Consider the following 17176-nt stretch of genomic DNA (forward strand, 5'->3'; position numbering starts at 1 on the left):
TATATTCTTGCAAATCAAACCCACAATGAGATATTACCTCCCAACTGTCAGATTGGCTAAACTAAAAAACACAAGAAACAACAAATATTGGCAACGATATGGAGAAAAAGAATCACTTGTGCACTGTTGGTAGGAATGCAAACTGGTGCAGCCACTGTGGAAAACAGTATGGAAGCTTCTCAAAAAATTAAAAATAGAACTACCATATGATCCCACAATTCCACTACTAGTATTTATCCAAAGAATACAATAACACTAATTTGGAAGATACATGCACCTCTATGTTTATTGCAGTATAATTTACAATAGCTAATTTATGGAAGCAACCCAAGTGTCCACTGATAGATGAATGGATAAAGAAGAGTGGTATATATATATATATAAAATCAGAGGATTTTACTCATATGTGGAATTTAAGAAACAAAACAAATTAATAAAAGGGGGAAAAAAAGAGATAAACCAAGAAATAGACACTTAGGGCAGCCCCAGTGGCCCAGTGGTTTAGCGCCGCCTTCAGTTGGGGGTGTGATCCTGGAGACCCGGGATCAAGTCCTGTGTTGGGTTCCCTGCATGGAGCCTCCTTCTCCTTCTGCCTGTCTCTCTCTCTCTCTTTCTCTTTCTCTGTCATGAATAAATAAATAAAAAATAAAATCTTAAAAAAAAAAAAAGAAATAGACACTTAACTATAGAGAACAAACTGGTGGTTACCAGAAGGAAGGTGGGAGGGGGGATGGGATAAATAGGTGATGGGTATTAAGAGTACATGTATTGTGATGAGCAATGAGTAATGTAGAGAATTGTTGAATCACTCACTATATTGAACACGTGAAACTAATATAGCACAGTGTGTTAAATACAGTGAAATTAATTTTTTTTTTTCCCTTTGGGCACCTGGATGGCTCAGCAGTTGAGCTTCTGCCTTTAGCTCAGGTCATGATCCTGGGGTCCTGGGATCCAGTCCTGCACCAGGTTTTCCACAGGGAGCCTGCTTCTCCCTCTGCCTGTGTCTCTGCCTCTCTGTGTCTCTTATGAGTAAATAAATAAAAATCTTTAAAATTATTTTTTTTTTTAATTTTTATTTATTTATGATAGGCACACAGTGAGAGAGAGAGAGAGGCAGAGACACAGGCAGAGGGAGAAGCAGGCTCCATGCACCGGGAGCCTGACGTGGGATTCGATCCCGGGTCTCCAGGATCGCGCCCCAGGCCAAAGGCAGGCGCTAAACCGCTGCGCCACCCAGGGATCCCTAAAATTATTTTTTAATTTAAAAAATAAAATAGGGATCCCTGGGTGGCTCAGTGGTTTGGCGCCTGCCTTTGGCCCAGGACATGATCCTGGAGACCCGGGATCGAGTCCCATGTCAGGATCCCTGCATGGAGCCTGCTTCTCTCTCTGCCTGTGTCTCTGCCCCTCTCTCTCTCTCTCTCTCTCTCTCTCTCTCTCTGTCTCTCATGAATAAATAAATAAAATCTTTTAAAAAAATAAGTAAAAAATAAAATACCCATTCTTTTTCTATGGCAAACATGACTAATTGAGGAGAGTATTTTGTCCCACTGAGAAAATGTGGTGTCAGGATCTCAATCTGGTATACCTACTAGCCAATTCTGGCTAAGGCAAGTTATCAAAAAGGCCTTGAATAGGGTAGTGGAAGGGGAAGTGGGCGGGGGGGTTGGGGTGACTGGGTGATGGGCACTGAGGGGGGCACTTGGCGGGATGAGCACTGGGTGTTATGCTATATGTTGGCAAATTGAACTCCAATAAAAAATAAAAAATCACACACACACACAAAAAGGCCTTGAATAAATGAAGACTGCCAAATAAATAAATAAATACATACATACATAAATACAAAAATTTCATGTGGTTTTAAGAAACACATGAGTCGGGATCCCTGGGTGGCGCAGCGGTTTGGCACCTGCCTTTGGCCCAGGGCGTGATCCTGGAGACCCGGGATGGAATCCCACGTCGGGCTCCCGGTGCATGGAGCCTGCTTCTCCCTCTGCCTATGTCTCTGCCTCTCTCTCTCTCTCTGTGTGTGTGTGTGTGTGTGTGTGTGACTATCATAAATAAATAAAAATTAAAAAAAAAAAAGAAACACATGAGTCATTTTCCCTATCACTGCAGAAAATAGTTGCCTCAAGGCAAACTCGTGGCTAAAGGGAGTTCAGAACCAATAGCCGCTGCTCTACGGATTGCAAAGAATTTCATCTAATACCCAAGGGGTTTGGAAAAGATATTAATGGCTATTTTTTCTCCATTAAAGGCAATTGGATAAGCAGGCCATTAACGGTAGGCTCAGCTTCTGTGCCTATGCCCAACAGGAATCTTTTATGTTTCAAGCCTTTAGAAAAATTACCACCATTTAGGCATAGTCAATAGACAACTGGGGAGGCTGATGCAGTAACAAATGCTGGATAGATCAACCATCCTGTCTGGAATTCCTTAAGAGCAGGAACAGACTTCAGTGTGCAGGCATCTATGACACAACTACTTTCCAAGGTCATCTCTATTATATCCTTTTGACGATGAGTGCAACTTTTTGTTTATGTAGACTTCCTCTTCACTTACCATTTCATTATATTTAATTTAATCAGTTTGGGTAATTTCAGTTATAGAGTAGGAAGGATAGAAAATAGAGATCAAAACCCAAAACTTTCTAGATTTTTTACAGTGTAAAGAATGATACAGAATCAGATTAGTTGCATGAGAACTCAGTTGTTACATAATACTAGTAAAACTTTCAAAGACAGTAACTGACTGAAGGTCCATTTTCATCCAAAGTCCCGCAAATCACCTCTAACAATGCTTCCAAATCAATCTGAACAGAGATCATGTGGCTAGCTCAGTCGGTGGAGCACACAACTCTTGATCTCAGGGTCTTGAGTTCAAGCCCAATATTGGGCATGAAGCCTACTTAAAAAAAATTAATTTGAATAAAAGTTGCCTTCTTTCTTAGAATTATTACAGGATTGTAGGCGTTATCAGATAATATAAAGCAAGAAGAAAATCAGAAAGAATGAAGAAAAAGTATGAAGAGCACAACTCAGCATCCTATTTACATAGAAGAACTTAAAGTGTTCTTTGCCCAAATAAACATAAATACAATGTAGCACATAAACCAAAGATCCTTGATTTTGCAGTGAAGACAGGAACAGGATGCAGTTGTCACATGCTCTGTGCCTTGAGGGTTCATCATTATAAAGAAATCCTCTATAAAGCTAAATATAGCAAGAAAGGCTTATAAAACTTTGTCAAAGATCCTGCCACATCATTTGAAAATAACTTCTCTAAAAAAAAACATTTCATTCTGTGTCTAACATTGACTCTCTCTCTCACACACACACACACACACACACACACACACACACACACACACACAGGAGAGAAAACTTAAAAATTCAAAAAGAAGGAAACAGAACAGTTGGACATCATAAATACTTTAATTTTTAAATATTCAAGGAGTACTTAAGCTTATTAAATGGCATTTCAGCCCATAGAAAAATTTTTGATTCAGGAAGGTCAATTAAGTCAATGGACAGCAAACAAAAATGAACCATACAGAGCCCTAGTACTCTTTAACTAAGATAGGAAGTCATTTAGCTCCGTTATTAACAAAGATTAAACACCCAATGAGAGAAAAATATTCATTATGATCAAACTGACTTATTATGAATGAGCATTTGGTGGCTAATAAGAAGAATTTTAGTTCATTACTATAAATTGTAGAAAATGTTCATGTTAATAAGCTACTTATACAATATATTCCTTTGAACATTTCAGAAGAAAAGGTAATTTTAAGGAAACGTCCTTTGGATGATTAATGTTCCATGTCAGTCACACGTGGAACCAAGCAATTATAGGTCCTAGGATCTCACAGGGAACAGGAACACGAGATGGCTGCCCCCTTTCCTTCCCTTAACGGCTATCAGTATAATGCCTGGGCGGCTGGGAGAAATCATCCCAGATCCCTCTAGGTGATGATCCATGAGGCTCTGCCTTCTTGAAGTGATGCAACTCATTCCATGGAATGCAGGCCCTCATCATTTTAAAGTCTCAGGCTTTAAAATTAACCACATAAAGTTATTATTTGGCCAATTAAATGTGTAATACCACAAATAGCAAGATCTCGGAAATGATGGCACACAAGTTCTCAGGTTTCCAATTTGATTATGAACAAGTAAACAGAACTCATTTATGAAGCCAGTATTTGTGGAGTACCCACAATATGGCAAGCATTAATCTAGGCAACTGGCCTCCATGATGAGCAAGACATGTCCTTGTCCTCATAGCGCTTACATTCACTCTTGTAGTTATAGAAACAGAAACAAGTATCTGTAGACAGTGACTATGTTGTGAGGTGAGCAAAACGGTGCAATGGGATGGAGGCTGTCAGCGTGTTGGGTGGTAGGGCTGATCTCCAATCTCTGTCCCATTCCCACCCCACTTGGCCTCTGCCTCATTCTGCTCTGCAGATAATTCACCTCCCTGTCCCCTATCTGGTGAAGGCTGCATCTCCACAGGTCTTCAGTTCACATCTTCCTGCTTTGAGAAGCTGAGAAAGAAGACAAATGCAGCTTCCTAGCTGGAGAATTTGGCCCATTTTGGTCAGGGGTACAACCTCTAGTCCAATGTACTAAAGTCTAGACAGAAACATTTAGAAAAGGAAAGATAAAGTTTACCAACAGACTTCCCAAATTAAAACAAAAATGAACAAACCCCACACAAGTATTTAAAGGAAAAGAAACTTAAATTACCAGGGTTATGACAATCATATTAGTCTGCTCGTGGTGAGAAAACAGCAACTTTCCCACATGATTAAAATTTTCCCAAAGGTTATGAGGCATCTAAAGATATCAGCACAGCTTAAATAGGGATAAAGTTATTTTGGTTAGGAAGTCCAGGTTTACAGGAAATATTCAAGGCTATATTATTTTAGAGATCAGAATGAGTTAGGATGACTCCTGTCTTTTTGGTTTATCTCGGGGTGTGAAGCTTTGTTTTTCCAGAATTTGGTATCTAAGATGTTCAGTCATATTGAAAGAGACAAGTTCAGAGGTGCTGGGTCTGTTGTGTTCTTTTTTGTCTTTTTTGGGAGGGGAGGGGAGGGAAGGAAGGAAGGAAGGAAGAGAGGAAGGAAGGAAGGAAGGAAGGGAGGAGGGAGGGGGGAGGAGGGGGAGGGAGGAGGGAGGGAGGGAGGGAGGGAGGGAGGGAGGGAGGGAGGGAGGAGGGAGGGAGGAGAGGGAGGGAGGGAGGGAGGGGGGGGGGAGGGGAGGGGAGGGAGGGGGAGGGAGGGGGAGGGAGGGAGGGGAGGGGAGGGAGGGAGGAGGGGGAGAGGGAGGAGGAGAGGAGGGAGGGGAGGAGGGAGGGAGGGAAAGAAAGAAAGAGAAAGAAAAGAAAAGAACAAGAACAGAAAAGCAAAGAAAATAACAAGACCCTCCAGATTCGATGCTATTATGATCTCGTCTCTTTCTTTCTTCTCTTCTCTTCTCTTCTCTTCTCTTCTCTTCTCTTCTCTTCTTCTCTTCTCTTTTCTAGTGGGCTCCACACCCAGCATGGAGTCCAATGCAGGCCCTGAACTCACAATCTCAAGATCAAGATCCGAGTTGAGATCAAGAGTCAGACACCCAACTGACTTAGCCACCCAGGCACCCCTCAGCTTTTGCTTCTACAATACACAAGCTATAAATATAGCCATGGCCCATCCACACCTAAAGGATGCAGCTAAGGGGGTTGCTCTGAAATGGACAAAATTCCAAAATAAATGTTCACTGCTGCCTGGACATGCTAATCTGCTTAAGCCTAATTACATAGCCATAGAAATCTACACTGCTGACCCCGGAGTCTTCACCTTTGACCAGCACGTTATATAAAGCACTTTCATGTCTACTCAGACAGTCAATCCCCAAAACCCTGGGATAAAAGAATGTTAGTTACAACTTATTAAGCACTTCCTCCATGTGCCATTCAGTTATTAAGTGTGCATGTACTAAGTAGTAGGCACTGTTCTAACACCTTTATATATATTAACTAGTAATCATTTAATTCTTATGAACATAAGGTATGATCGTTATTCCTATTTTACATGTATGGAAGCTGAAGCCCCCAGGGGTTAAATAATTTCCACCAAGTCACACAGCTCAAATGTAGTATAGTTGGAATCTGATCCCAAGTAATCCAGCTCCAGAATCTATGTTTTGGGGTTTTTTAAAAATAATCTCTATGTCCAACATGGGACTTGAACTTATGACTCCAAGATCAGATGACTCAGCCAGTCAGCCAGGCCTGGAGCCTATGCTTTTAATCACCGTCTTACACAGATGCTCTAGAAATGAGAGTTATTCCAATTTTACAGATGAAGAAATAATCAGTGCTGAAAAATTAAGTGACTTGCTCAAGTTTACTAATAGAATGAATAGAGATTTTAAATCAATGTTTCCAATATGACTGAATGCTTTCCAGATCTTTTGACTTCAAGTCAGTTTTCTTTCAATAACTGTAACAGCAGCAACAACAGGTTAACAGTTATGTAGGGCTTACTATACGCTAAACATTGTTCTAAACATGTTACAAACATAAACAAATTTAATCCACAGCTCTAAGGCATAGATACTGTACTTATTCCCATTTTATAGAGGAGGAAATGGAGGCACAGAGAGGATGAATAACTTACCCATGGCCACACAGTTGGCAAATGACAGAGTCCAGACTCAAATTCAGGCAGTCTCCAGAAACTAGACTCTGGGGGGTAACTAGGGTTGGATGCATCACGACAGTGGACCCAAAGATGGGATGAGTGCCCTTAAAAGAAGAGACACCAGTGAGCTTCTCTCTCTTCCCATGTGCAGAAGAGGTCACTATGAGCACACAGCAAGATGGCAGCTTCCTACAAGCCAAGAGGAGGCCTCACAAGGAAACCTACCTCTCTCACACCTTCATCTTCAATTTCCCGTTTCCAGAAATGAGAAATTCATTTCTATTTCTTAAGCCATTTAGCCTTTGGTATTCTGTTACCGTGCCCTGGGCTGATTAAAATGCATTGAAGTTGGGCAGCCCCGGTGGCCCAGTGGTTTAGCGCCACCTTCAGCCCAGGGCGTGATCCTGGAGACCCGGGATGGAGTCCCACATCCGGCTCCCTGCACGGAGCCTGCTTCTCCCTCTGCCTGTGTCTCTGCCTCTCTATGTCTCTCACGAATAAATAAATAAAATCTTAAAAAATAAAATAAAATACATTGAAATTAAAAAGTGTAGGAGCAAGGGTTCCTACTACAAGTATCAGACCATTTGCTCATCTATATTAAATGTATAGGGTGAGTGGGAGAGTAATTTAACATCAGTGCTCACCAGCTGGGGAACACCATGTTTCTAATGAGTTCAGTCTGCAGGTGAACAAATGCTTGTTAAGACAGAACCAGTGAATAAAAAGGAAGTTGTTCTGGAAGATGCCAATGTAATGAGTTTTTTACTATCTTCAGACACTGGTGATTTTACAGTGCTTTACACATGTTTGGCCATCACAAAAAAAATATGAAATTGCAATGAAATGAAGATTATTTGATGGGACTTAGCAAAGTATTATTGAAGTATCTTTAAAACCGTAAAATCTGAATTTCATGTAAGTATGAAAATTAGAAAATTGAGAAGTTGGATTTAGTGCTTGGTTGCTTACATATCTGGTCTATGATATAATTCATGTCTAAAATGAAATAGTTAACTTTTTTTTTTTTAATAGTTAACTTTTAAGTAGGACTTTCTGATACCAAGCCCTCTGTCTCAGCAAACAGCTATAGAAACCTGAGAGAAGGTTCTATTTTATCCTGTGCATTTGCCTTATATACATACAGCAGATATAAATGATTGCTTACCCAATATCCTCTTTACGCCAGCCCCCAGCCTGTAGCTTTCCTTCTTCTTGACATGACTTTAATTTTATCTGAGTAACCCCAGCCCCACAAAGCTGTGTGCCCTGAGAGGTGCTGCCCCATTGCTCACCACACCCCAGGAGTGAACTGTGATTAGTTGAGGCAGTCTCGGGGGGCTATTTCCTTTGATGCTGGTTGGTCTGCCAGCCATTGCTGGCCATGAGACCAGAAGATGCAAATTGAGTTAAGGATCTGAATACCAATCCTGCTTCAAATGCCACTGCCCCACATCAGCCATTGTAAGAGGTTTTGACTGTATCATAAGATACAGTAGACTTTATTCTAATGCTTCATTTTTAACTTTCCAGAGGGATACAGACAGGAATACTACCTGCACGGTACCTTCATGCCATCAGGAGGCTCAGGGACTATCCAGCTTCTTGCCCCCGTCACCCACCCCACCCCACCCTGGGTCCTACGCAGCTGCTAAGGAAGATCAAGGTACAGAGGTTCGTTCGACCGCTTTCTCACTGGTGTCTCTCTGGGTGCCGACTCATAGCTCTCCCTGTGCAGGTGCAGCTCTGGAGACCAGGATTTCATGGCAAACAAGGCAGAGAGCTACCAGCACAAGCATTCTCTAGCTTAACTTGGCAGGTGCCAAGGAACTAGTGCCATAAGAAGGCAGATCCAGGGTCACCTTCCCAGGTAGGCTTAAATCTGTGAGCCCCCAGCCTGATGTTAACTTTTACAGGAAATTGGCTGGCAGGTTCAAAGGAAAGGTTTTCAGGCTCTTAAAAGACACAAGATAGTCTTACTCTTCTGTGCACTGGTGTGTTTGAAAATGATGCTCAGAACTATACGTTCCTGGTCCATATAGTTTCCCAGACTCCACCCTAAGACATCTCCTTCCCCACTTTCTCCACTTTCCTCAAACCTCCTCCACAGCTCTTTCACTGATTTCTTGGTTCTTACTTGAGGAAACAGAAGCAATCAGAAGAGAACTTCTACACATTCCCACCACCACATACCAATTTCTTTTTTTACTTCCCACTGTCCACCTCTCCTCTTGTTACTATTGTCCACACTCCACTGTAAGACCACCCCCTCCTCTTGTGCTTTAAATTCTGTCCCCACTCTCATTCAAGGACATCACTTTAGCAACTGTCAGCCTACAGTTCTCTGGTTGATTATTCCTGTTAGTTTACAGCCTTTAGTATTTTCTGTTTTAGAATCTCTCTCACTTGACCCCATACCGGGTCTTGCTATGACCTGTTTCTCTACTGCCCATTGTGTCAACACATCTCAAGAGTTTTCTATGTCTGTTGTCTCCAATTCTTCCAGTCTTACTTTTCTGAATTTTCTATTACTTATAACCCAAGTTACCTTAAATATTATAAATTCATAAACTCAATAACATTTTTCCATTGAATACTGGTAATTACTATGACTTAAGATTATTAAACTGGAAGAAAGTTCTTCAATAGGAGAAATCCATCACTGAAATAGCAGTATACTGGAATAACCTTCAAATATGACTAAACTGGGCTCCTGAGTGACACAGTTTGTTGAGCATCTGCCTTTGGCTCAGTTCATGATCCCAGAGTCCTGGGATCCAGCCCTGCATCAGGCTCTCTGCCCAGTGAGGAGCCTGCTTCTCCCTCTCCCTCTGACTGCCACTCCCCCTGCTCGTGCTGTCAAATAAAGAAATAAATAAAATTAAAGACAAAAACAAATATAACTAAACTTAGATGAAAGAAGTGCTCATGTCCAAACTTGATTAGAGCAAGCACCTGAAAAGAGCTAAGAACTGAATAACAGCAAAATGGAAGGAAATGGGCAAAAATGAGAACTTTCTAGGTATTAAAGTCAAAATTGAGAGTTAGGTACTAAGGATGAGTCTGAAATTTCATTTGCACAATCAGGCAAGAGGATGGTGCCATTCAGCAGGGATAAGCATACAAGAGGATCAGATTTAGGAAAGGGAGGGACACAGTTTTTTTTTGAGTATGTTGGGTTTGAGGTGCCTTTGTAATACCAGAGACAATGAAGGGGATATGAAGTTCAGATAATTGGCCTGAAGATTCACATTTCTGACGTATGTGTCCAAATTGTGGATGGTGAGCTTCCTACTGTTGTATTTATTATTGACCAAAGTGACTGTTAACTCTGATCTATTCTGTTGTCTTTCTGCAAAGATCCCATCCTGGAATTAATTAAAGAAGGTAGGATTTAACACTTTGACATAAATATTTATTACTAAATTTACTACTCCCTTCTGACTGTACTGTCCCCACTTCCCATCCTATTTTGAGAACATCTGACAGATTAAGAAATAAGGTTCAAGAGAGTAAAAGTATGTGGGCATCCCAAAAGCTCCACCTCCCATTCATACCTTTGTGCACTTCCCTCCTACATGTAGGCAGGCTCCAACTTGCTTTTAGCCAAAAAAGTATGGCAAAGTAACGGATGCCACTCCGTGATCATATTACTTTATATTAAGACTGAGCCTAGCCGACTGACTTGGGTTACAGATTCCCCTTCTGTTCTGATGAAGTAAAGTGAGCATACTGCAGGATCCATGAGGCAAGGAAGTAGGTCGACCACTAGTTGCTGAGGGCAGACTCCAGCCAAACTGCCCAACAAACAAACGGAAGCCATCCTTTCTTAGCTCTACAGACATAACTTCTATTAACAACGTGAATGAGCTTTGGAAGCTTGTTCTTCCCCAGGTTAGCCTGCAGTTGAGCACACAGCCTGGCTGAACTTTGATTGCAGCCTTGGGATCCAGAGCAGAGGGTCTAGTTAAGCCGTGTCCAGACTCCCGACCTGAAGACTATGAGATAATGTATGTGGTTTTAAGTCACTAAATTTGTGGTAGGTTGTAATGTGGTACAGAAATCCATGTAATACTTAAGCTTTTATTCAGCTCCTCCTACTCTTCAAGATGCTAACCTTTTGTTTTGTTTTGTTTTTGTTTTAAAGACTTTACTTAATGCAGGCACATTTTGGTTTAAGAACACAAGAGGAAAAAAGAATCAAAGTCCACCCCATGGTCACCACAGGAACTAACTCGCATCTACCATCTCTGTGATGAGGAAACAAACTGTTTCATAGGGGCATTAGAAGCATGAAATGTCACAGAGACCTGAAAGAACTTTTTAAAGTGAAGAGCTGAAGAGGGGGCAAGCTTTGCCGCTATAGATACTCTTCTAGATTTGGAGAATAATAAATACATGTATGTGTCTTAATAATAAACTTATTGAAATAAGTCTAGAATTAAAAGCCAGAACTAGAAAATGAGGAGCAAACCAGCTATTAGAAATTCATGTGTTTACATCCTTATAGGTGGAAAAATGTAATTACAAAATTGGCTCATGTTGTTGTAATGAGTGAAATCAAAAGTAATATATAATTGCAGCAAGGGCAATGTACAAAGCTTTTCAAACTAAGACAATTACAATTGCTTATGGTGAATATGGAAAAAAACCCTATGTCTAGACAAAATTAGTTAATTTGTAGGAAGGGAAACCACATCTCTGGATATGTGTCACACCTTAATGTTTTCCCTTTGGCTTAATTTTCATTTTGAAAGATTGTAGAAAATCCTCAAGTTTCTGAGTTGTAGACGAAAAAATTGCAAAAATAACTTCTAGTCAGAGTTTCTGATAGGGAAGCAAGTCAGTTATCCACTAATGGGTCAATTTAACAAAATAACTTGCATTAAAGAAAAACCTTTCTGGGTGCCTGTCAGTTATGTGTCTGCCTTCAGCTCAGGTCATGATCCTGGGGTCCTGGGATGGAGCCCCACATTGGGCTCCTTGCTCAGTGGGGAGTCTGCTTCTCCCTCTGTCCCTCACCCTACTGTTGCACATGCCCATATTCTCTCTCACAAAAATATTTTTTAAAAACCCCTTTCAGGAAGTGGAAGGGGAGGTGGGCAAGGGGATGAGATGACTGGGTGACGGGCACTGAGGGGGCAATTGACAGGATGAGCACTGGGTGTTATATGTTGGCAAATCGAGCTCCAATTAAAAAATATATTTAAAAAACCCTTTCAAATGATATAATGTAATTAAACAAATATATTCTTCAGATACTTAAGAACTGTTTGATTAGTAGGCAGAGTTCTTAAAAAACAGGTTAAGTCCACTACTAAAGAACAAGTCTGCATCAATAGAATGTTTCATTAAAGCAGTTCTGAAATGAATTAGGTTTTCATTTTTCAAAATACCGCAGAAAATCCGTTAAAAGCTCAGAACTCAGTTTTCTCAATTCCAAAGCTCAAATTTGCTCTGGCATAAGATTATTTCATTGTGCATTTAACATTACTTAAAATTCCTTCCTCATCATAGGGCTCAGCTGGTTAAGTATGAGACTCCTGATTTCAGGTCAGGTCTTGAGTCATGAGTTCAATCCCTCTGTTGGGCTCCAAGCTGGAGGCGGAGCGTACTTTATTTTTTTATTTTTAAAAAATATTTTATTTATATATTCACGAGAGACACAGAGAGAGAGAGAGAGAGAGAGAGAGAGAGGCAGAGACACAGGCAGAGGGAGAAGCAGGACTTGATCCTGGGACTCCAGGATCACGCCCTGGGCCGAAGGGAGGTGCTAAACCGCTGGGCCACCCAGGGATCCCCCAGAGTTTTGGTTTTGATATTCTAACGGCAGATTTTCAGACTAGTAACTTAAACCTTTCAAAATGTGAGCAGCTACTTCATCTTTTCTAGTAACTTCGGGTGACTATTCTTTTCTTTCAGAGGTGCTAGAGGTATAAACCACAGTTGAATAACATTTCAAATAAGGACAAACACGTGTTGTGCTTTATGACAAATGTTCCACCCTAGTTCTCTGTACATAGAAACTGTAGAAACTGCCTTTAGTGAGCAGGCTGGCACATGGATGGGGAAAGAACATGAGAAATGAAAAAGCAGGATGCATATGCTGTCATAGTAGAGTTTCGATGTGGCGGTAAAATATACTCAAAGGGAGATAAAGCTGGAGTGCAGCAGAGTACAAAGGGTCTCATCTACCTGGCTGAAAACTCCAACATTAGGCAACACTAATCTCCTCCACTCACGTGTGTCTGGGAAAGTGAAGTGCGGTGGATACACAGGATGGTGGGAGGATGGGGGTGGGGATGGGGGGTGGGAACAGGACAGGACACACAACCAGGCTGCAGGCAGCCACTAGTAGGCTCCAGATACAATCCAGGCAAAAAAATATGGCTACAGTTTGGATGCTACTCCTTTGGGCTCCAGTGTGTAGCCAGGAGGCCTCCATGTGTCTTCTCCCCTCTAGGCCTGCCTCAATACCTGAGCTTTGGCCAACTATCACTAATTTTGAAGATGTTTCTTTCTGAAGATCTTTGATATTCCATCACCTACAGAAGTCTTATTCATACTCCTATTTTTCTTTATCCTTGTAACAGTCGCCTGAAATACAGCCATTAACCATTAGTTCATTAGGTGGTGTCAACTTTAGGAAGACTTTATATAGCCTGAGCTGGTCCAGTAACAGTCATGTGGTTCTCGGATGGCGAGGGCCAGAAGCATGGTGGGGCCCTCCCAGGTGCTCCATAGCACACAGCCACCTCTCCTTTTCAGGACACAGGAAGATACTTTTCTTTCAAAAGTCCGTGCCCTTTAGTGGACTGCTCAAACTATTCCTGAGGTCAGGAGGCAGATGGTACACATCCTTCAACTCTTGCTGTCTTGCCTTTAACTAAACTTCCTTCTTTAAAAGAAACACCTAAACTCTTCTCCAACCTCTTCTGCTTTTGCTCCAATTAGACCTTCTCATCTTACGGAATCCTAATTAGTTTTGAAGGATAAGACTGCTTTTAGCAGTTATAATAATGTAGTTTTAGTAAAAGAACTCTTCTTACCACTTCCACTTGCCTCAGCTTTTTTAAAGAATAAAATACTTTCCTCAAAATCTAAAAAAGGGAACCATGACCAGGAATTAAGTGAACATAGTATCTATTTTTATTATGAAACATTAAATTTTGACACATTGCTTCATTTGCTTTTTAAAAATCTATTATCTGACTTAAACCTATTCAGCAAAAATGCCAATAAATTATATAAATCATAGTTCGGGTCTTTTTAAAACTAGTATGATAATCAAATAACAATGCTAAATCTGAATTGTATGAGCTGTTAATTTGTAATATTTTTAATTTCAGCTTAAAATAAAACCCAAACCAACCCACATGCAAATACGCTGTTGCAAAAGTTTCTGAGAAATGTCCTCCTCATCTCTGTGTATCTGTATCGTCCTGTTTCTTCCCTGAATGCAGCCAAATCAGGTGTGAAGGCACTCATTTTAAAGGTCCTATCCTGCCCATTTTAGGAGTTACATTGGATGGAGGGCTGATGATATCCCCAGCCTATGCTATCTTGCCTTTAAATGAATCCATTTCTTTAAAAGGAAATCGGTAGCTAAGAAGCCCAATACTGAATTTAGAAACAATGATTCCAATACACATTAAATCAAATGTGTTAGTACTTAAAGTCACATACTCTGAAAAGTAAAAATAATAGACAAATACAGAACTTATGTAAATGATCAATAAACTAAGATAAATAGCACTGCCACCACATGCTTTAAAATGGTGTATTTTTAGTGTCTAAGGTTCTTTGCAAATTATCTTTTGGGACAATTCAGATGAATTTCAATAAAAGATGTATGTTCTGCAAGAAGTTAGTTTTAAGGTTTCCAACATGGGTGCCATCATTTAAAAAATACATCAATAGTCTTATTAGTGAGGTTTTCCACTTGGGTTTCTAAATCTTTATTTTCTGTGGAGGTAAACCAAAGTTCTGTCTTAAGACTCAATCTTCAAAATTACAAAATACAATCTCTATCATTCCTAGAGATGTGAAAACTAGATGTGACCCTGGTCCTTGCCATCATCTTCATCCTCATCCTCCTCATCATCCTGGTCTCCGGATTCAAGTTCATCTTCTTCTTCCACCTAAAGGGAATATGCACTTATTATTAAGATTTGTTCACTTCACATTCAACATGTAATGACACATACTCTTTGATAAATTCTTTATTCCAGTAATTGCAACAGATTATAAGCCCTTGGATTTCCTTGATTTCCTGCACAAGGCTCCCTGCCATTTTTAATATGAGACGAGATATACAGGTTAACTTGCTGACAGATGGCCATACCTCTCTATATACAAATGTGGATTGAACATGACAAAAGAGAATGGTGGCACATGTGGATGATGAGTCTTGTGACCGCAGGAGCAAATCAATTCATTTCTAGGCTCAAAGCCCAAAAGACAAGAGTTAACAAATGCTGGAAACTGTGCCTATGTGTCTTAAGTTGATTCACTGAACACCATGAAAGTAGTGCAGATGATACCATATACACGTACCTACATATTTATACCTGTGATATGGATATGGAGACACGACATTTCTATGCCACAGTACAATTTTTAAAAATATACCGTAAATCATTTTTGGAAACATTTCATTCTTACCGGATGACCAAGTTCTTTGAGCTTATTCTTTAACGAAAATATTTTCTGATCCTGATCGGCCAACAGCACCAAGAGATCATCTTGTTCTTTTTTAGAATCTGTAACATCCATCTCGAGCTTGTTTTTCTCGTTTTGTAAAATGGCAATGGTACTGTTAGATGCATCCAGCTGCTCTTTAATAGCAGTTCTTTCCTCAGACAGAGCTTTAATTTCATTCTAGGAAAAGAAATGGGAAGATCAACTAATTTAAGATTAGTATTCACTCTCATAGGGTTTTTGACAAATAAACAATCTGACAAGTTTGGGGGTGGTGGTTTTGAATAGAACACACACACACTCTCTCTCATCCAATAACATAAAAATTTATGTTAGGCTATACATCAAAGATGGTTATTGTGAAAAATAGAGTTTAACATTCAAAAAATAGTTTTAAGTAGCTATTTTTCAAAAAATCCTAAGAGATAATACCATTTCAGATAGCCACAGGAATAAAGATACAAAACATTTTATGGGAGAAGCCAGATTGGCATCAGAATTAGAACTCAGTCTAAAACCAATTTTTTAAAATCCCAACTTCACGCATACATCAAATGGGAAAGAAAAATAGCTGCAAATAAAACTCATGGCTTAAAGATAAAATAATCTGACCACAATCCAAAAGGGATAATCACACATTATCATCCCTTTTCCAGTGTTTTATTCATGCCTTTTAGTTTTATTATTTTTACTTCATTCCTTTCTTCATTTTATTTATTCTGATTTCTCTGTCACACATAGGTTGGCAGGATCTAACGTGCCTGTCTTTAACCTAAAATGAAAGCCTACTTGTGGCTTGTGTTTTAGCCAAAGCTGTCCTCTTTATTTCTTTTTAATTTTTTTTTAGATTTATTTATTTATTTGAGGTGGGGAGCATGAATGGGATGGGCAGAAGGAGAGGGAGATAATCCTCAAGCAGACTCCACTCAAAGTGTGGAGCCCAATGCAGACCTTCATCTCACGACCTGAGCTGAAACCAAGAGTTGGAGGCTTAACCTGCTGAGCCACCCAGGCACCCCTGTACTCTTCACTTCTATTGTGATTAGAGACTGACAAGAAAACTTAACTCTCCATGATTTCTACTTCCAAAGTACATTCATACACATTCTTACTTTATACATGTGATACCATTATATGAAATGGCATTTAAAAATGAGTGAATTGTGCCTTCTTCACTCATCCAAATAGCAATGGACACGTTGTGAGATAACATTATCCCCCAGTAGCTTTCCTCATAAATCTAAGAATTCAAGAAATTAAATAAGATCAAATTTCCTGGAGTTCATTTCATAGGATATGCAATAAATAAAAGTTTCACCAAAGAGCAACCTTTAACTCTTTAGTCTCCTGTAATAATGCTGACAATCTGCCTTCTACATCCGTGGTCTTTGTGGCCATTCCAGCTTCACTCTCTCCTGGTACAGGAACTGATTTTGCCTGAAGGTTGAAATTGGAGGAAAAAAAAATTTAAGGTTATAATCAATGTGAAATCCCAAAAGTGATTTAATTTTCTTGCTATTTTTTTAAAAGGATTTTATTTATTTATTTGACACAGAGAGAGTGAGCGTGCACAGCGGGTGGAGGGGCAGAGGGAGAGAGAGAGAAGCAGGTTCCCTGCTGAGCAGGGAGCCTGATGTGGGGCTCGATCCCAGGACCCAGGATCATGACCTGAGCTGAAGGGCAGATGCTAATCAACTGAGCCACCAAGGTGCCTCTAATTTTCTCACTATTTTGAAACTGTATTTCCGATACCAGAAAAGAGAATTCCTCATGTACTGACAT

General features: G+C 40.1%; 1 protein-coding gene and 2 long non-coding RNA genes across 11 annotated transcripts in view; 1 reads left to right on the plus strand and 2 right to left on the minus strand.

The window, feature by feature from the left end:
- LOC100688595 overlaps positions 1–17176 on the plus strand; it is a 29148-nt gene that overhangs the window by 6700 nt on the left and 5272 nt on the right. For 4 of the 7 annotated variants that reach the window (XR_005382953.1, XR_005382954.1, XR_005382955.1 and 1 more), the window contains 2 exons: positions 8228–8368; positions 10842–11094. This is a non-coding gene — a long non-coding RNA (uncharacterized LOC100688595). Of the gene's footprint in view, positions 1–8227; positions 8369–8432; positions 8565–10841; positions 11133–17176 lie in introns of those variants that run through there. The other 3 variants (XR_005382952.1, XR_005382956.1, XR_005382951.1) reach the window with 3 other exon arrangements.
- On the minus strand, positions 3422–10859 carry LOC111093573. Its single transcript, XR_005382957.1, has 2 exons — positions 6671–10859; positions 3422–4640 (listed from the first exon to the last, which is right to left on the minus strand). It is a non-coding gene; the product is annotated as an uncharacterized LOC111093573 (long non-coding RNA).
- USO1 (USO1 vesicle transport factor) overlaps positions 13821–17176 on the minus strand; it is an 89761-nt gene continuing 86405 nt past the window's right edge. For 2 of the 3 annotated variants that reach the window (XM_038582424.1, XM_038582425.1), the window contains 3 exons: positions 16724–16831; positions 15359–15574; positions 14461–14835 (listed from right to left, as the gene is read on the minus strand). In XM_038582424.1, the coding sequence (XP_038438352.1) occupies positions 14746–14835; positions 15359–15574; positions 16724–16831 (414 nt within the window). In that variant the 3' untranslated portion in view covers positions 14461–14745. Of the gene's footprint in view, positions 14836–15358; positions 15575–16723; positions 16832–17176 lie in introns of all 3 variants that reach the window. The other variant, XM_038582426.1, reaches the window with a different exon arrangement.

This window comes from Canis lupus, chromosome 32, assembly GCF_011100685.1.
Source record: "Canis lupus familiaris isolate Mischka breed German Shepherd chromosome 32, alternate assembly UU_Cfam_GSD_1.0, whole genome shotgun sequence".
Taxonomy (NCBI): domain Eukaryota; kingdom Metazoa; phylum Chordata; class Mammalia; order Carnivora; family Canidae; genus Canis; species Canis lupus.